Source organism: Suncus etruscus, chromosome 8, assembly GCF_024139225.1.
Source record: "Suncus etruscus isolate mSunEtr1 chromosome 8, mSunEtr1.pri.cur, whole genome shotgun sequence".
Taxonomy (NCBI): Eukaryota; Metazoa; Chordata; class Mammalia; order Eulipotyphla; family Soricidae; genus Suncus; species Suncus etruscus.
Genome location: NC_064855.1, coordinates 61,659,649 through 61,680,261, shown reverse-complemented (window position 1 = coordinate 61,680,261; position 20,613 = coordinate 61,659,649). Strand labels below are relative to the sequence as shown.

Genomic DNA, 20,613 nt, shown 5'->3' with positions numbered 1-20,613 from the left:
CACTTGTATAAATAAATACCAAAAATGGGATTCTTCTTATTCATGTTGATACCGTAAGAAATGAATGTGGGATACAGGAAGGTATAGGAGTTACCATTTCTTCTTGGAGCTGATTCTTCGTGTGTGGCCATCATCTTGTGTAGATGGAGTTGTTTACGCCTGGGGCCACAATGGATATTGCCAGCTTGGCAATGGGACAACCAATCAAGGCATCGCCCCCATCCAAGTCTGTACCAATCTCTTGATCAAGCAAGTGGTCGAAGTAGCATGTGGCTCCCATCATTCTATGGTTCTGGCAGCTGATGGAGAGGTAAGTGCCCTGCTTTTAGTCTCTTTTTAAATTATGATAAAATATACCATCTCCAGGGCCTGGGGCAATAGCCCAGCGGTAGTCGTTTGCCTTGTATGTGGCTGACCCAGGACAGACTTGGGTTCAGTCCCCAGTGTCCCATATGGTCCCCCAAAGCCAGGAGCAATTTCTTTTTTTTTTTTTTTTTTTTTTTTTTTTGGTTTTTGGGTCACACCCGGCGGTGCTCAGGGGTTACTCCTGGCTGTCTGCTCAGAAATAGCTCCTGGCAGGCACGGGGGACCATATGGGACACCGGGATTTGAACCAACCACCTTTGGTCCTGGATCGGCTGCTTGCAAGGCAAACACCACTGTGCTATCTCTCCGGGCCCCAGGAGCAATTTCTGAGCGCATAGCCAGGAGTAACCCCTGAGTGTCACCAGGTGATGTCCCCAAAACAAACAAACAAAAAATATACATACACACCATCTCCAACATCTACCCAAAATATTCTTGTAGTTTTGCAGATCTCATTAAATGGTAAGTCTCCATTCTCTCCTTCCCTCAAGTCTTGAACTCCACCATTCTACTTTTGGTCTCTGAACTACTATTATAGTTTCATCATGAGTAGAATCATTCACTATTTGTCTTTTTTGTGACAGGCTTATTTCATTCATCCAGTACAATGTCTTCAGGTTTCATTCACATTATAACATGAGTCAGAATTTCCTCTTGTGAGGAAGGGTGGGGTGTGTGGTGGTAGTGGGAACATAGTCCTTAACAGTGCTCAGGAAGTCCAGGAACCCCACTGGCTGTTCTCAGCCAACCAAGGTGACTATTCAGTGCAAGGACCCAAGGATATAGTGCTCAGCTCTGTAGTCAGGGATGCCCAGGATGCCCCTGTTTGTGCTGGGGTTCCAGGTCCACACCTGATGATACTGAGGTAGGGTGGGGTGTTGATATTAAAGCTAGATTAGGCACATGCTAGTCATTTTACCTTAAACTGCTGTACTAGCTCCTCCTCTTTTGTGTGTGTGTGTGTGTGTGTGTGTGTGTGTGTGTGTGTATGTATGTGGTTTTTGGGTCACACCCGGCAGTGCTCAGGGGTTTTTCCTGGCTCCGTGCTTAGAAATTGCTCCTGGCAGGAACGGGGGACCATATGGGACCCTGGGATTCGAACCGATGACCTTCTGTATGAAAGGTAAACGCCTTACCTTTATGCTATCTCTCCAGCCCCTGTTTGTTGTTGTTGTTTTGTTTTTGTTTTTTTTGAGGCCATACCAGCAGTGCTCGAACCTTTCTCTTAGATTTTCTCTGAGGATCGTCGCTATTATTCACAGGGCACCATATGGAATTCTGACATTCAAACGTGGTTGCCCATTGCCTTACCCACTGTACTATCTCTCTACTTCACCCTTTCCCCACTTTTTTATTAAGTCTGAATAATATTCCAAAGCATAATGCATTTTGTGTTTATCTGTTGTTCCCACTGATGATTTTTTTGTGAAAATGTCTTGTCTTTGCCTTTGTTTATGGCCCACACCCAGCAGTGCCCAAGAGTTACTCCTGGATCTGTGCTCAGAAATCATTCCTGGCAGGGTCAGAGAGATAGCACAGTGGTATGGCATTTGCCTTACAAACGCCTGACCCAGGACAGACAATGGTTCAAATCCTGGCATCCCATATGGTCCCCCCATGACTGCCAATATTGATTTTTGAGCATAGAGCCAGGAGTAACCCCTGAGTGCCAGGTGTGGCCCAACCCCTCTTACCCCCCCCCCCGCCCCCCCAAAAATCACTCCTGATATGCTCGAGGAACCATATGGGTTGCCAGGTATTGAACCTGGGTCAGCCGTGTGCAAGGCAAATATCCTACCCATGTGCTATTGTTCTGGCCCTTGCCTTTGGTTTTTATTTTCATTATTTTTTATTATTTTATTTATTTATTTTTTTTGGTTTTTGGGCCACACCTGGCGGTGCTCAGGGGTTACTCCTGGCTGTCTGCTCAGAAATAGCTCCTGGCAGGCACGGGGGACCATATGGGACACCGGGATTCGAACCAACCACCTTTGGTCCTGGATCAGCTGCTTGCAAGGCAAACGCCGCTGTGCTATCTCTCCGGGCCCATTTTTTAAATTTTTATTTATTTTTGTTTTTTTGTTTTTTTGTTTTTGGAGGGGGGGCATATCCACTGGCACTCAGGAGTTACTCCTGGCTCTGTACTTAGAAATTGCTCCTGGCTCAGGGAACAAAATGGGGATTGAACCTGCGTTTGTTCTGGGTCAGCTGTGTGCAAGGTAATGCCCTACCACTGTGTTACCACTCTGGACCATGATTTTGCTTTTTAAATTAAAAAATATTTTATTGTAATTAAGGTGGCATGGTAGTACTAATGCAAATGCTTTTGGTAGCTGCACCTCACCATGACCACATGCTGGGTACCACTGTTACTCTGTCACTTTGAATCACATTTTCCTCCCCTCCACTATTCCATTACTTTAATTTTCTTGTCAAAGTCCAATGTTTGGTTTTCACTAGATCCAGTCCATTCACTGGCTTAACTTCTTTATATGCCTTGTATCATTGACATTTGTTCTTCCTCAGACTTGTTTTGCTTAACATGACACCTTTTATTTCTGTCCAGTTTTATCTACAGTTTTGCCTAAAGGCAAGATTTCATCTTATAGTTGAAAATGTTCCATTGTGCCTTGTTTCAAAAAATATTTTGGGCTCTGCACTCAGAAATCCCTCTTGGCAGGCTTAGGGGACCTCCTGGCCCTTATCTCTATTATTATCATACTATCCTTAATTTTTTTATATCCCACAAATGAGTGTGATCATTCTATGTCTGTTCCTCTCCCTCTGACTCATTTCAATCAGCATAATAATATCCATATCCATCAATGTAAAGCAAATTTCATGACTTCATTTTTCCTAATAGCTACATAGTATTCCATTATGTAAATGTACCATTGCTTCTTCAGCTGCTCATCTGGTCTCAGGTACTTATTTTGCTTCTGGATTCTGGCTATTGTAAATAATGCTGCTGTGAACACAGGACTGTAAAGGGCTTTTCTACATTGCAGTTTTTTTGTTTTTGTTTTTGTTTGGCTCCTAGGGCATATTTTTAGGATTAGTATTGCTAGGTCATATGGAAGCTCAATTTCTATTTTTTGGAGGAATATCTTTTTTTGAAAAGAAAGGCTGGACCACTTGGCATTCCCACCAGCAGTGAATGAAAGTCCCTTTCCCCCTACATCTGTGCCAGCACTGGTTGCTCTTGTTCTTTGTGATGTGTGACAGTCTCTGTGGTATGCCATAATATCTTATTGTTCTTTTGATTTTTATCTTCCTGATGATTAATGATGTGAGACATTTTGTTTGTTTATTTAGTATTATTATTTTGTTTTTTTGGGCCATACCCGGCAACACTCAGGGGTTACTCCTGGCTCTGTGCTCAAAAATCACTCCTGGCAGGTTCAGGGGACCATATAGGATGCCGGGGATTGAACCCAGGTCAGCTGCACGCAAAGCAAACACCCTACCCATTGTACTGTTGCTTTGGCCCCCAGTGATGTGGAACATTTTGTCATGTGCCTTTTGGCCATCTGAATTTCTTCTTTGAGGAAATATCTCTTCATTTCTTCTCCCCATATTTGGAAAAGGTTAGATGTTTTTTCCTTGCTAAGCTTCTGTTATTTTTTTTTGTTTGTTTGTTTATTGAACTTAGTAGTATTCTATGCAATTTTCCCAACTAATTTGCTATGTGCCTACTGGCCTGTCATTAATTACTGTGAACTTTGGAGATATTGCTAGGCTCTGTATTCTGCCACTCCAGGAGGTGAGGAAATGGGATGATTTAGTAGCATGGCTTCTCAGCTGGGTCATTTAATTATAGTCAGTGTGATTGGAGGGCTGGGCATTCCAACAGGCTGGTTACTCTGCTTGCCTTCATCCTGAGAAGGCTTCAGAAATCTGGACCTGGAATCTGGGCCTACTTGGATTGACTCAGCTGCCATATCTTTCGAGATCAGTCCTAGAGGTAGGTCATTTATTTGCTGGTCAAAGTTGGATGATTATGTCTACATACATCATTTTGTCCTCCCCTTCTTACCCTTTGGTCAGACCTTGTTTTCTACATGGGCTATTGCCCCGGTCTCTTGAATTCCTTGATCTGATTGTCTAATCTCTGTACAGTTGTGATTGCTAAAACATAAATGTTCTCTATATAAAGTCTCTCAATGATGTTAGAAATTTTACTAAGCAGACAGGTTATTGGAGAAATGATGGTTAAAATTAGGTAAAACTCATTTATTTGTACAGCCCATATTCGTCCTTTATTTAATCTTAAGTTTGTGACTTTGGAAAACTGTGCTAAATGCTCAGTATTGTTCTTGATATTCCTGTGAATCCATCTTTAGTAAGTGTGAGTGGGTTTGAACTTGTGAACATTTGAACTTGTGAGACATATCTGTAGCACATTATTTTAAGATGATTGTGGTGAGTTTCAGTGTTTTTGCCTTGGGCACTGTTACACATGTGAACTTAGAAAGTAGTGACAGAGAAATTCATTGTGGAAGCCAAAACCGCAGAAAAGAGACTTCTTATATCCTGCAGGTGAACTTTGTGCTGTGAGTGATGGTGGAGGGAAGTTCATGGTAATTCTCGTAGAACATCTTCTACTTGTGAGATCCCTTGCCCCCCTCTCATCTTGGATGCACTGCTGTTTTATAGGACAACTTGAGCATGAGTCGGGTAAACCTTGAGCGCTGCTGGATGTGCCTCCCCCCAAAAAAAACAAAGTAGAGGTAATAATAATCTACTCCAGAGTCCATTGACAGGTTTTCTATGAGGACTAAATTGGTTAGTGCATGTAAAGGACTTGGATTCCTTGGAACATTGTAAGACCTTATCAAGTGAATTTATTTATGCTCTGGTGATGCTATATACAGTAATGGTAACCTAATGGTTCAGTGCTTGGGCCCAGTTGTGTTGGAGGATTATCATGGTACAGTGGTGCTCAGGATAATACGTGGTGCCAGGAATCTGATGGAGGTCCTATGCAAGCTAGGCTTTTGCTTTCTCACTTGAGCTATCTTCTCAACCCAGAATTAATTTTTTATCTTCTGACTCTTGCTGTATGTTCACAATTTTACCCTTTCTGTTCTGTTTCCCTTCTCGTGTAGGTGTTCGCTTGGGGCTACAACAACTGCGGTCAGGTGGGATCAGGATCGACAACAAATCAACCAATTCCTCGGAAAGTTACAAACTGTTTAAATATTAAGAAGGTGGTTAGCATTGCCTGTGGCCAGACCTCATCCATGGCTGTTCTGGACAATGGTCAGGTGAGATCTCTGCATTCCCCTTTCTCCTTCATCTCCTTTTCCAGCAAGAGGCTGTTTTCTTTGTGAGCTGTGTGCCTTAGATTGTTGAGAACCAACATTTGCTTTGATGGCTCACTGGTTCTGGTGACTGGTGGATTAGTAACCAGAGGATGTTTGTTTCTTAGCACAAATTTTTCTATTTTTTAAAAAATAATAATTACTTGACAGTATTTTTTTTTTTGTTTTTTTTTGGCCACACCTGTTTGATGCTCAGGGGTTACTCCTGGATAAGCGCTCAGAAATCGCCCCTGGCTTGGGGGGACCATATGGGACACTGGGGGATCGAACTGCGTTTTTTTTTTTTTTTGGCGGGTCACACCCAGCAGTGATCAGGGGTTATTCCTGGCTCCTTGCTCAGAAATCGCTCCTGGCAGGCACAGGGGACCATAGGGATGCCGGGATTTGAACCAATGACCTTCTGCATGAAAGGCAAACGACTTACCTCCATTCTATCTCTCCGGCCCCTTTTTAATAATTTATTTAAGCACTGTATTTACAATTTTTTTCATAATTGAATTTCATTCATACAATGTACATCACTCTTCAGCAGTGCATGTTTCCCAATCACCAACACCCCCAGTTTCTTTCTCCTCTGGGGCAGGCAGTTTACCCTCCCCCCCTCTTTCTCTCTCTCTCTCCCTTTTTGACACTGTGGTTTTCACTATTGTTAATGAAGGTGTATGTATCATGTCTATCACTCTATCCCCTTTAACACCCTGTTTTTGTCCAGAGTGATCAGTTCCAACTTTCCTTGTCAGAGTGGTCCTTTTTCTTTTTTCTTTTTTTTTTTTTTTTTGTGGTTTTTGGGTCACACCCGGCAGTGCTCAGGGATTATTCCTGGCTCCAGGCTCAGAAATTGCTCCTGGCAGGCACGGGGGACCATATGGGACGCCGGGATTCGAACCGATGACCTCCTGCATGAAAGGCAAACGCCTTACCTCCATGCTATCTCTCCGGCCCCCCAGAGTGGTCCTTTTTCTACACTAACTGCACTGATCCACTATTTGTGGCAAGCTTGCTACCATGAATTTTTCCTCCTGACTCTCATCTGTATTGTCTCTGGATATTATTACCATACTATCTTTTTATATCCCACACATGAGTGAGATTATTCTATATCTAGTCCTCTTCCTCTGATACATTTCACTCATTCCTTAGGATATATCCCTAGGAATGGTATTCTTGGATCATATGGAATTTTAATTTCTCATTTTTTGAGGAATATCCATTTTGTTTTCCAAAAAAGAGCTGGACCAATCTGCATTCCCATCAGCAGTGAGTGAAAGTCCCTTTTTCCCTGTATCCATGCCAGCACTGTTGTTTTTGTTTTTTTGTGATGTGTGTTACTATGAAATGATATCTTGTTTTTATTTGCATCTCCTTGATGCTAATGCACGTGGAGCATTTAAAAAATTTACTTTCTTGAAACAATTGTCATCTACAGAGTTCTTCATAGTTCAATTTCAGATATATAGTGAGGGCCCTTCGCACTACCGGTGTCAACCCTCCACCAATGGACCCAGATTGCATTTTATACCACCATCCTTGCCCACTGGCATGCCAGTATAACAGGCCCTTAATGGGCCTGTTAGATTGTTAAAGTTTAGGTGTGGAGCGATTTTTTTGGGGGGAGGGCACACACTCAGAGGTTACTCCTGGCTATGCGCTCAGAAATAGCTCCTGTCTTGGGGGACCATATGGGACACCAGGGGATCGACCCAAGGTGCACACAAGGCAAACGCCTTATGGCTTGTGCCACCACTCTGGCCCATTGGTGTGGAGTATTTTTTTATGTGCCATTTGGTCACCTGAATTTCTTCTTGAGGAAAGTGTCTGTTCATTTCTTCTCCCCATTTTTGGATGGGGTTAGAATTTTTTTTCTTAAGTTCTGTCAGTACCTTGTATATCTTAGATATTAACTCCTTATCTGATGGATGTTAGGTGAATAGTTTTTCCCATTTTGTGGGCAGTCTTTGTATCCTAGTCACTATTTCCTTTGAGGTACAGAAACTTCTCAGTTTAATGTAGTCCCATTGTTATTCCTTGCTTCCACATGCTTGGCAGAGGTGTTTCCTTATTGAAGATGCCATTAGCTTCAGTGTTATGGTGTATTCAGCCTACATTTTCCTCTATGTACCTTATGGATTTAGGTCTAATATCAAGGTGTTTGATCCATTTTTATTTGACCTTCATGCGTGATGTTAAAGAGTGGTCTGAGTTTACTTTTTTGCATGTAGTTGACCAGTTTTCCCAGCACCTGTTGCTGAAGACGCTTTCCTTACTTCACTTTGTATTTTTTGCTTCTTTATCAAAGATTAACTTTTTGTAAACCTGTGGGCTCACTCTGAATAATTAAATCTATTTCATTGACTTGAAGATGTGGCTTTATTCCACTACCATGCTGTTTTAATGATTATTGTTTTCTAGTACAGTTTAAAGTTGGGAATGTGATTCCTCCCTTTTTTTTTTTTTTTGGCTAAACTATTACCAAGCTAAAGCTATTGCTTTAACTATTCCTGGATGCTTACCATTTCAAATGAATTTCAAGAGTGTTTTATTCACTTTGAAAAATGTCATGGGTATCATTTGTTTGTTTGATTTTTGGGGGATCACACCCAGTGGCACTAAGGAGTTATTCTTGGCTCTGCACTCAGAAGTTGCTCCTGCCAGATTTGAACCAGGGTCTGTCCTGTGTTGGCCGAGTGCAAGGCAAGTGCTCTACTGCTGTGCTTACACTCTGGCCCTGTGTCATGGGTATCTATATAGGGATTGCATTACATCTGTACAATGTTCTGGGAAGTATTGCCATTTAATTATGTTAATCTTCCCAATCCATGAACAGGTTATGTTTCTACTTCTAGTCTCCTTTTTTATTTCTAAAAGAAGTGTTTTGTAGTTTTCTTTGTGTAAGTCTTTCAACCGGTCTGTTCCGGGTCTGCCACATGCAAGGCAAACATCCTACTTCTGTGATATCTCTCTCTAGCCCAAGGGGTTCTTTTTTTTAATGTCCTTTTTTTTCCTCTTTCATTATTGATGTGTATATATATATATATATATATGTGTGTGTGTATATATGTGTATATATATATATATGTATATATATATATATATATATATATATATAGCAAAGCCATGATTTTGGTATATTAAATTTTTAGCCAGTCACTTTACAAGTCTATTATTTTGAAAAACATAGTGTCATGCCATCTGTAAAAAGTGAGAACTTTACTTCTCCTTTCCTGATATTTTTTTTTTGCCTAATTGATATGATTGATATTTACCTACTGTATTGAATATAACTGGCAAAAGAGGGCAGCCTTGTCATGTGCTAGGTCTTAGAGAAAAGGCAATTAGTTTTTTTCCTGTTGAGTATAATGCTTGCAGTGGGGTTTGGTAAATGACTTTGATAATATAGAGCAGTGGTCATCAAACTTTTAAACAGGGGCCCGTTCACTGCCCATCAGACCGTTGGAGGGCTGGACTATAATAAAAACAAAAACTATGAACAAATTCCTATGCACACTGCATATAGCTTTTTTTATTTTTTTATTTTTTTGGACCATACCCACTGACGCTCAGTGGTTACTCCAGGCTATGAGCTCAGAAATCGCTCCTGGCTTAGGGAACCATATAGGACGCAGGGGAATCGAACCACAGTCCTTTCTGGGTTAGCTGCATGCAAGGCAAACACCCTACCACTGTGCTATCACTCTGGCCCCATATATCTTATTTTGAAGTCAAGAAACAAAACAGGAACAAATACAATATGTGGCCTGTGAGCCATAGTTTGAGGACCACTGAATTATAGAGGAAGGTTCCTTTAATTCCCATCTTGTTCAGGGTTTTTATCATGAGGACTTTGTCAAATGTTTTCTCTTCATCTAATTATATTATCATGATTTTTTTCCTTTTATTGATACGGTCTTTTTTTTTATTGACTTGCATATGTTGAACCATTCTTGCATCTCTGGAATGAATCCTACTTGATCATGGTATATAATCATCTTGATAAGTTGGTGGATTCCATTTGCTAATATATTTTTTAGGATCTTTGCATCTGTGTTCATCAAGGATATTGGCCTATAATTCTCTCTCTCTTTTTGTGGTCTCTCTCTCTCTCTCCTCTCTCTCTCCCCCCTCTCTCTCTCCACTCTCTCCCCCCCCTTCTCTCTCTACTCTCTCTCTCCTCTCTTCTCTATCTTCTCTCCTCTCTCCCCCCCTTCTTTTGGTACCAGGGTGATGTTAGCTTCATAGAAGCTGTTTGGGAGAGTTTCTGTTTCTTCAATTTTCTGGAAGATCCTCAAAAGGATTGGCAGTAGGTCCTCATGAAAGGTTTGAAAGAATTCACTGGTGAATCCATATGGGCCTGAGCTTTTGTTTTTGGGAACATTCAGAAATCGCTCCTGGCAGGCTCGGGGGACCATATGGGATGCCGGCATTTGAACCACCGTCCTTCTTCTGCATGCAAGGAAAACCCCTTACCTCAATGCTATCTCTCCAGCCCCAGGAACCTCTTTTCATTACATTTTCTTTTTTCTTTTTTGTTTTTTGGGTCATACCTGGCAGCACTCAGGGATTACTCCTGGCTCTACGCTCAGATATTGCCCCTGGCAGGCTCAGGGGACCATGTGGGATGCCGGCATTTGAACCACCATTCTTCTGCATGGAAGGCCTTACCTCCATGCTATCTCGCCGGTCCCCTTTTCATTACATTTTCAATTTCCTCAATTGTGTTAGGTCTGTTCAAGTATTTCAGATCAACTTGGCTCAACCTTGGAAGATTATAGGAATCCAAAAATTTATCCATTTCTTCCAGTTTCTTTTGTTTTATGGCATAAAGATTCCAAAGTTATCTCTGATTGCCCTTTGAATTTCTGTAGTATCAGTAATGACTTCTCTTCTATTTCTGATTCTGTTTATCAAGTTTCTTTCCCTTTGTGAGTCTTGCTAGTGGTTTATTGATCTTGTTTATTTTTCAAAGAACCAACTCTTGCTTTCATTGGATTTTTGGACTGTTTTTTGAATGTCCAGTTCATTACTTTACGCTTTTTATTTTATTATTTTCTTCCGCCTGCCTACTTTTGGCTCATTTTGTTGATCTTTTCCAATTTCTTTTTTTTTCTTTTTTTTTTTTGTTTTGTTTTTTGGGCTACACACGGTGGTGCTCAGGGGTTACTCCTGGCTGTCTGCTCAGAAATAGCTCCTGGCAGGCACGGGGGGCCATATGGGACACTGGGATTCAAACCAACCACCTTTGGTCCTGGATCAGCTGCTTGCAAGGCAAACGCCTCTGTGCTATCTCTCCGGGCCCCTTTTCCAATTCCTTAACCTTTGTGATTAAGCTATTATGTAGGCCTTTTCTTCCTTTCTGATGAATGCTTGCAAAGCTAAAAATTTTTCTCTTAATACTGCTTTTGCTGTGTCCCCCAAATTCTTATAATTTGTATCTTCGTTTTTATGTTTCCAGGAATCTTTTAATTTTTCTCTTTGATTTCATTCCTGACCCACTGGTTGTTCAATAGTGAGCTGTTTAATTTCCAGGTGTTAAAGTTGTTTATCGTTTCTGTTTGTAATTTACTTCTATTTTGAGTGCTACATGATTGGGGAAGATAGATACAATTTTTATTTTCTTGATTTTATGGAGGTATGTTATATGGCCCAGCATGTGGTCAATCTTGGAGACTATTCCATGTGCATTAGAAAAGAACGTATATTCAGCTAGTTAGGTATGAAAAGCCCTATATACCTCTACTAAGCCACTTCCATTTCTTCCTTCAAAGCTAGTATAATGTTGAGTTTTAGCCTGTTTGATCTATCAAGAAGTGACAAGGTGGTGTTAAAGTCTCTCACTATCATTGTGTTACTAATGATGTCTTCAAGTCTATTAGCAGTTGTTTTAAGTATTTTGATGGATCCTGTCTGGGTGTATATATGTTTAGAAGTATTTCTAATTTATGATTTCTTCATATATATATGAAATATTTTTATGTACATATACCTTGTTATGACCCTCTCTGTCTCTTACAATGTTTTCCAGCCTGAAGCCTATATTTTCTGATATTACTATGGATACCCCACCTTGTAGGATTGTCTTAAGCCTATATTTTCTGATATTACTATGGATACCCCACCTTGTAGGATTGTCTTCTTACCTTTGACTTTGAGTCTGTGTTTGGTGTTTTTTGCAGGCAGAAAAATGTGAATTCAATTTTCGGATCCATTTTGCTGCTTGGTGTCTCTTGTTGCACTTAGTTCATTGACACTGAGAGAGATTTTTGTCATGGGGTTTCATATCTTTTTTGTAGAAGTTTGGTGTGTTTTTGGAATTTGTCTTGCCTTAAAGTAGCCCCTTCAGTTTGTCCTTTAAGTTTAATTTTGAGTACAATTTGTGAGCTGCTGTTTAATCAGTGAAGGTATGTCATTCCTTCAAACCTAAAAGAAAGTCTAGCTTGGTGAATTTTGTTGTTGTTGTTGTTGTTGTTTTAGTTTGTTTTTTGGGTCAGACCCAGCGGTGCTCAGGGGTTACTCCTGGCTCTGTGCTCAGAAATACTTTCTGGCAGACTCGGGATGCTGGGATTTGAACCACCATCTGCCTTGGATTGGCTGCATGCAAGGCAAATGCCCTACCCACTGTGTTTCTCTCTGGCCACTGGCTTGTTGAATTATTTTCAACAAGGCATTCATTTCATTGAGTTTTTTCACTATTTCCCACCACTACCTTTGGGCCTAACGGGTTGCTTGTCTGGTATAAATCTTAAGGATGCTTCCATGTATGTTATTTCTTTTTTTGTTCTTGCTGCTTTCAGTAGTCTGTATCTATGGTTTTGTTCATTGTAACTAGGATGTCAGCACAAATTTTTATTCTCCTCCCCCACAAAACTTTATTTTATTTTATTTATTTAATTTTTTGGTTTTGGGCCACACCTGGCAATGTTCAAGGGTTACTCCTGGTTCTGTGCTCTGAAATCACTCCTGGCTTGGGGGACCATATGGGATGCTAGGATTCAAACCACCGTCTGTCCTGGACTGGCTGCATGCAAGGCAAGCACCCTACCACTGTGCTATCTCTCTAGCCCCTTCCCACAAAATTTTACACTATAAGATTTACTTGCAAATAAAGATCTCAATGAGTTTAACTTATTTTGGGGACACTGGGGGATGGAACCAGTTAGTCCTAGGCTAGAGTGGGCAAGGCAGACACCTTATGGCTTGTGCCACTGGTCCAGCCCCTCTTCCTTTTTTTCTAAACCACTTTTATTTAGATACTGGGATTTACAGTATGGTTTATCACCTTTTTATATACCACCAAGCACCCTGCTTCCTTCTACCCATGTCCTAAGGACCTTTTCCAAATCCTCTGCTCTCCATGTAAGCTCTGCCTAGTCAAGAGACTAGGTGGACTTTATTTGTATTTATTCCATGTTACTAGTTGCTTTTATTTTCTTTTTTAGTTGTCATGATTTACAGTAGCATCATTATCAATGTTTTAGGTGTCCTTGCCCCCACTATTGGATGCCATATCCCCCTGTCACACTCAGCTCTGCTGGCAGAATCACAGGATTTGTTTTCTTTGGCCGTTGTCTCTTCCCTAACTTTGTTCTTCCTCTGCAAGTAAGTGGTGAGGTCATCTGATATTTGTCCTTCCTCTTATGACTCCCTTCACTTAGCATAACACCTTTTATTTCCATACAAGTTGCACTGAATTGCAGTTTCCACTTTCCTAATAGCTGAAGTAGTGGTCTCTTCTGTTACATACCACAACTTCCTTTCCTTTTTTAAATTTTTTGCCAGGGTTTGCACTTGGCCTCATACATGCAGGCAAATGCTCTAACACTGAGTCATATCTTCAGCCTCATCCCACAGTTTCTTTTTCTACTCATCTGTTGCTTTACTAGCCCGTTTTATTTGTTGGTGGCAGTGGGAGAGGTGGGGTCTCTCCAAAGAGATTTTAGGAGTAGCAGAGGTCCCTCCTGGCTATTTTTGGCCAACTAGTCCAGTGGTTCACTTTGAGGGTACAATGCTGCTTAGATTCTCTCAAGGTCACCCATGTCTGCTTGATGGTACTCAGGGGACAAAGTGGTACTAAAGATCAGATCAAATCAGCCACATGCAAGGTATGCACCTTCACCCCTGTATTGTGTCTCTGCCCTGCACCAGCCCCTTTAAAAGCCTCTTCTCTTCTCCTTTTCTCTCTCAAGGTCTATGGCTGGGGCTACAACGGCAATGGTCAGCTAGGCCTAGGCAACAACGGCAATCAGTTGACTCCTGTGAGAGTGGCAGCTTTGCACAACGTGTGTGTCAGCCAGGTACGTGTGTTGAACTCATGGCTGCCAGTGCCCACTTAGTGATCTTGCTCTGTCTTTGAGACACAGTGGAAATGAATTCTTGAGTGAATCTTTGCAAATGATTCCCTGTGCCTTCTTGGTCCACTCTAGTATTGTATTATCCCTAACTACCCCAGATGAAAAGGAACACAATGGCAGAAGCACTTTAGTGTTGAGAAGTGGGAGGGGGAGGGGGAAAATCCATTTTTTTTTTCAGATTTCAACTGTTTTTAATGCTCTTTTAATGTTCCAGAGACTGTCAGTCCCCGCCTGATGATGCTTTGGCATTCTGCAGGAGCTGGCTGTAATCTTTACATAGGTTTTTCCCTCCCCCCCGCCCTTCCTGTTTGTGGTAATCATTTAAATTTACTTGCAGATTGTCTGCGGCTATGCACACACTCTAGCACTAACTGATGAGGGCTTGCTGTATGCCTGGGGAGCTAACACGTATGGGCAGTTGGGAACTGGCAATAAAAATAACCTGCTAAGCCCAGCACACATCATGGTGGAGAAAGAAAGGTAATGGCCTGTCTCCGGTCTTGGAATTCTGTGTATGCTGGGGACTTGGGGCGGTGTGCACTGGACTTGTGGTGTTTGGCTTCATAACTCCTGTTTATTAACATTCTTGTTTTGAACAAAAGAGTGTGCACCAGTTGCACTGAACATGAAATGGGTAGGATTCTAGTGAACTCTAAAATTGCCTCCTGTGATCCGAAGGGATGTGTTCTTCACACAGACTCTTGTAGCGTACTTAGGATGGAAATAAAATGGCTTTTTTGTTTTATTTATTTATTTATTTATTTATTTTTTGTTTTTGTTTTCGGGCCACACATGGCAATGGTTAGGGGTTACTCCTGACTTAGCACTTCGGAATCACTGTCAGCAGTGCTGGGGGACCATGTGGAATTTTGGGTATATACCCAGGTCAGCCATATACCAGTGCCCCACCTGCTATACTGTTGCTCTGGCCCCCATAAAATATTTATTTATTTATTTACTTGTTTGTTTATTTAGTGTCACACCAGCGATGCTCAGGGCTTTGCACTCAGGATTCACTTCCGTGGTGCTCCGGAGACTATCTGGTATTGCTGGGGATAGAACCAGCTTGGCCACTATCACTCCAGCCCCCCATGAAATAGCTTTTAAAGCAGTAAGTTCTGCTCTGGAAGAATATGATCTTTTCCAGTTGATTTGTAAAGTGATTTCTGGAATAGAGACTCATTGTTTATTCACATTCACCCACATTGTGAGTCTCACCCATGGACTGAACTATTGATTCCTGATTCTGGTACCCCACATAAAAAGGGAGTAAGTCGGGGCCGGAGAGATAGCATAGCAGCGCTTTTCTTGCAAACAACTAAACCAGGACCTAAGGTGGTTGGTTCGAATCCGGGCGTCCCACATGGTCCCCCAGGAGTAACCCCTGAGAACAGCTGAGTGTGACCCAAAAACCAAAACCAAAAAAAAAAAAAAAAAAAGGGAGTAAGTCTGAGCTAGTATCCATTTGTGAAGATGTCTTTAGGAGTCATGAGCTCCCAGACATGTGCTCATCATCCTAGTGAAATGTTCTTAGCATTAATGTAATGCCCACATTAATTAATCATTAATTAATCCTTACATTAATGATGTAAGGATGATGGGTAAGTTCTGTTTGTAAGAAAATGATAGTATGAAGATGGGAGGTTCTTTATTTATTTATTTTTGCTACTGTCTAAGCCCCCAAACAGTCAAAACATTTTGTCAGTGTCCAAATGTCCACTTGTTTACTTGGTTTCTGCTCCCTCTTTCCAAGTTTTCTTGTGTCCAAATGATGATTATCTTTTATTTGGAGGTGGGGTGGAGGCCTAGGTGGATGCTCAGGGGTTACTCCTGACTCTGCATTCCAGAATCACTTCTGGTGATGCTCTGGGGACCATATGGGATACTGGGGATTGAGCCAGAGTCTCCATCTTGCCTGCTGTGTCTCCTATTGCTAATTCTAATTGAGAATGAGGTCAGGAAGAGCAGGTCAGGCAGGAGGAAAAGGAGCTCACTTTTGGCTCTAATCTTTTGTGGGGGGGGGGTCCCCACACTCTGGTGCTCAGGGTTTACTCCTGGCTCTGTACTCAGAAATCACTCCTGGCAGGCTTGGGGGACAGTAGGGGATATAGGGTTGATGTCAGGTTAGTGCATGCAAGGCAAACACCTTATCTGCTCTGCAGTCACTCTGACCCCTGGCTCTGATCTTTTTGGTTTGATTCACATGACTTGACATGATGCCTCTCCGTCTTGGGCTTTGAGATGTTCTGAGCATGGACTTTGAATTTACTCTATATGCTGTGATGTGTGCCTCTGTGAGAAGGGAAGGACATGCTATTGTTTGTTTGTTTGTTTTCTTTTAAACTCTTTCAGGGTGGTAGAGATTGCAGCCTGCCACTCTACCCATACCTCTGCTGCCAAGACCCAGGGTGGGCACGTGTACATGTGGGGCCAGTGCCGGGGCCAGTCCGTGATCCTGCCTCACCTCACCCACTTCTCCTGCACAGACGACGTGTTTGCCTGCTTTGCTACACCTGCTGTCTCATGGCGCCTCCTGTCCGTGGGTAAGCTGATTGGACCTGGGAATAGCTTCAAGTAATCCCAATTTATCAGTTGTTCTGTTTGTTGTTTGGTTGTGGGCTGTTTTAGTTCTAGATATGTGTAATCTGTCAATTTTTATGACTTTCCCCAAATTATTTTGCTTAGGGGCCAGAGAGAGAGCACAGCTATAAGGCATTTGCCTTTCATGCAGCCGACCCAGGACGGACCCAGTTCAATTCCTGGAATCCTATGTGGTCTCCCAAGCTTGCCAGGAGCAATTTCTGAATACAGAGCCAGGAGTAACCCCTGAGCATCGCTGGGTGTGGCCCAGAAACCAATAAATAAATAAATAAATAAATAAATAAATAAACAAACAAACCACTTAAAATCATTTTGCTTAATACCATTTATTTAATTATGTTATAGAATGTAATCTAGGTATTGTTTACTCCTCTTCAGTACTTTGATTTTTTGATATGATGAGCTTTATTAACCTTTTTAGGGGCCCACAGTGAGCTCAGTGCTAGCAAATGCAATTTGGAGGCACGAGGTCACAGTTCTGCCATTTGTCTGTGCAGTTCTCACTGTCACAGCAAAGGGAAAGGGAGAAGGTAGTCACTTTAAAGAGTATGATTCATCTAGCAGAATAACTGATCCACCCCACACATGCAGTAATACCAAAAAACCCACCTGCTATCTTTCAAGATCTTATTACCAGATGGATATAAGTATTGAATTAGTTATCAAATTAATTTTTTATTTTTGGCTTATACTAAATAAAATGGAGAAATAAAAAGTATAATTCAGAAGTCAGAGTGATAGTACATCAGTAGGGTGTTAGCGTTGCATGTGACTGACCTGGGTTTTGATCCTTAACATCCCATGTGGTCCCCTAAGCACTGCAGGAGTGATTCCTTAGTACAGAGCCAGGAGTAAGCCCTGAGCACTACCAGATTTTGCCACAAACAAACAAATGAAAATGTATTGTTCAGAGGCATGTAGTGCATCATGGTGCTATGTAATAACCATTTGTAGCACTTTTGAGAACATCACCATCGCTCATCAACCCCACCATGTGGCCTCCTTGCATCTCATCATTAGTTTCTGCTTGATTTTTTTCTTTTTTTTTTTTTTTTTTTTTTGAGTCGCATCTTGCTGTGCTCAGAGCTTAGTCCTAGCACTGTGCTCAAGGATTACTCCTGGCAGGACTTGGGGGACCTTTGATAGCCACATGCAAATTAAGCACCCTATTCACTGCACTATTGCCCTGACCCTGCATTTCAATGTTGGGTGTGTGCACCCTTGGCTTTCTACAAACATTATTACAAGCATCATGACATTTTATAATGTTAAACTGGAGTTGGGGTTGGAAGTAAAGTGATTAAACATATCTCTTATTCTTTTATCCCCAATGCTTGAAATCAGGATGATTTGTTCCTCCCCCTCCTCTCCTCCCTTATCAGTTTGTGTTGTCACCTGAGTGTTGGGGGTAAAAGTTCAATTTTGAAATCTCTCTGAAGAGTATTTGTACCTTGAAAACATATTGTGATACTTGTTGCCAGAAACCAAGATAGGGAAAGGGTTTCTTTGAACCTTCTGACTAGTTGCAGAAGCAGAAACACCTCAGTGCCTTCAGAATCTACTTTGGGGGAAAGGGGAATGAGGAATGGGTGGGGTATCTATGTGGATATCTGTGTAGGTATCTATGCTGAATACTGCTTATGTTAGTTATTTCCTTTTTGTATTTCACAGTAACCTAGTTTCAGTGTATAGGGAATACCTGGGATTTGAGATAGTCCATAGTTAACAGATTTCTACATTGTGGACGTTGGGTGAGGGCTATAGGAGCTTTTAAGGACTTGAGAAGTTGGTATGTCCTTACTGGTTTTGATGATAAGGCTAGAGGGGACCAGAGATAGCACAGCAGGTAGGCCACTTGCCTTGCCTGCTACTTAGTTGAGTTCAATTTCTGTCATATATGGTCACCTGACACCTGAGAACCAGACTAGGAATAAGCTCAACACACCGGATATGGCCCCCTAAAACAAAGCTCACAGAAAATCCATTGGGTCTGTGTCTGCCTAGGTTGTAGTGGTGGTGCCATCTCTGTGAGATGCCCTGGTGACACTAGGCTAATGCACACTACAGCTCAGTGCTTGGATTCAGTCACTGTCTCTACCGTGCATTGGCACTTGGTTTTCTGTGTCCGTGGAACCTTTGCTGGATGACATTGGGATTGCTGGGATTTTTACTTTTCTCGGAGCATTTTCCTAGATTTACTTGGTCCATGTAAGGCACCCAAAATATACATAGATTTGTACAAATACCTTTACTTTTGTTCATAGTACAGTTCTACTTATATATAAGCATAGCAGTTAGCAAGTGTTAGGAATCATAGGCAGTATGATCATGATCTGGATATATAGGAAAACGTAGTTTCACATAACCATTTGGGTGAGTTTATTTCTCAGACCCTGAGTTGAATTTCCGAACCAGTCTCTTGAAACTACCACAAAGCAGAGCACAGGTATTCATCAAGAAAATTAGAGGTATTTCAGGTGAGAAAAATTAATAATTTAAAAAAATTTGGGGGGACACACCAAAACCAGCTCAGGTCTTATTCCTGGCTCTGTGCTCAGAGATCACTCCTGGCAGTTCTTGAGGGACCTTATAGGATACCAGGGATTGAACCTGGGTCAGTCTTGTACAAGTACCTTACCCACTCTATAATTGCTCTGGCCTCTTAATGGTTTATTTCTTAGCCCTAGGAGAGAATGTTTTGGGTGAGTAGTTAAATAAATAGTTAAATAATAATAAACTCCCCATTTATTTATTTTAGGTTTTTGGGTCACACCTGGCAGTGCTCAGGGGTTACTCCTGGCGTTACGCTCAGAAATCGCTCCTGACAGGCTCAGGGGAACCATAGGGGATGCTGGAATTCGAACCACTGTCCTTCTGCATGCAAGGCAAATGCCTTACGTCCATGCTATCTTTTCGGCCCCTTCCCCATTTATCTTTAACAAAATTATACATCTTGGGGACTGGAGAAATAATGGAGTGGTTAAAGCCTCTTGCATTGCATACAGCTAACTCTAGTTTGGTCCCCAGTACCAGTCACTTGCACCACCATGGTCTCCCAAATACTGCCAAGAAGTAACACCCTTTGTGTACTACCTGGATTGTATGCAGTGCCAGGGATCAAACCCAGGTCCATTGTATACAAAGCAAGCTCTTTAATCCCTGTTACTGTCTCTTCAGCTCTATTTTTTTAACTCCATATTTTTCATGCCTTAGCATGTGAGACTGGTATTTGACTGTCAAATACCTCATTTTTTGTAGTTTAGAAGTGCAATGTACTTATTGTAATATTGTGTAACTGATTTTTCAAGGTGTGAAATTTTTGTGAAAAATGGGATGGATTATCTATTACAATAACTGTTGTTTTCTGAAGTCTTTCAAATCTTGTTTCCTGAGTTTTCTATTAATAATGTATTTGTTGCTTTCAGAACATGAAGACTTTTTAACAGTTGCAGAGTCACTAAAGAAAGAATTTGACAGTCCAGAAACTGCTGACCTGAAGTTTCGAATTGATGGGAAATTTATTCATGTCCATAAAGCTGTTTTGAAAATCAGGTAGTTTTTGCATGAGCCTGAGATGTCAATAACTTGACTTTCTTTCTACAGCCTCTATTTATTATTCCACAAAATGAGTACTGATAAAAAAATAAATTTTTAAGAAATCTGATAATACTGATAATTTTCCAAATGTATTTTCCAAATAGATGACTTAAAATATCTATTCTAGGACTGCTGTTGGTAAACATTAGCAATTCGACCAAAAATGGTAGTTCAAGCATGCGAGCTAAACAGCATGAATGGAGGATGGTATTGCATTTCATTCCCCCTTTTTTTTTCCTTGTTTGATTTTGGGTCATACCCGGTGGTGCTCAGGGGTTACTCCTGGCTCTGCACTCAAAAATTGCCCCTGGCAAGTTCAGGGGACCATATGAGATGCCAGGAATCAAACCACCATCTAGGTTGGCTGTGTGCAAGGCAAA

General features: G+C 41.5%; 1 protein-coding gene across 1 annotated transcript in view; it reads left to right on the top strand.

The window, feature by feature from the left end:
- RCBTB1 (RCC1 and BTB domain containing protein 1) overlaps window positions 1-20,613 on the top strand; it is a 60,756-nt gene that overhangs the window by 23,062 nt on the left and 17,081 nt on the right. Inside the window, exons 4-9 of the mRNA XM_049778788.1 lie at window positions 144-310; window positions 5,475-5,633; window positions 13,871-13,978; window positions 14,373-14,515; window positions 16,388-16,578; window positions 20,062-20,188. Coding sequence (XP_049634745.1) covers window positions 144-310; window positions 5,475-5,633; window positions 13,871-13,978; window positions 14,373-14,515; window positions 16,388-16,578; window positions 20,062-20,188 — 895 coding nt within the window. The remainder of the gene's footprint in view (window positions 1-143; window positions 311-5,474; window positions 5,634-13,870; window positions 13,979-14,372; window positions 14,516-16,387; window positions 16,579-20,061; window positions 20,189-20,613) is intronic.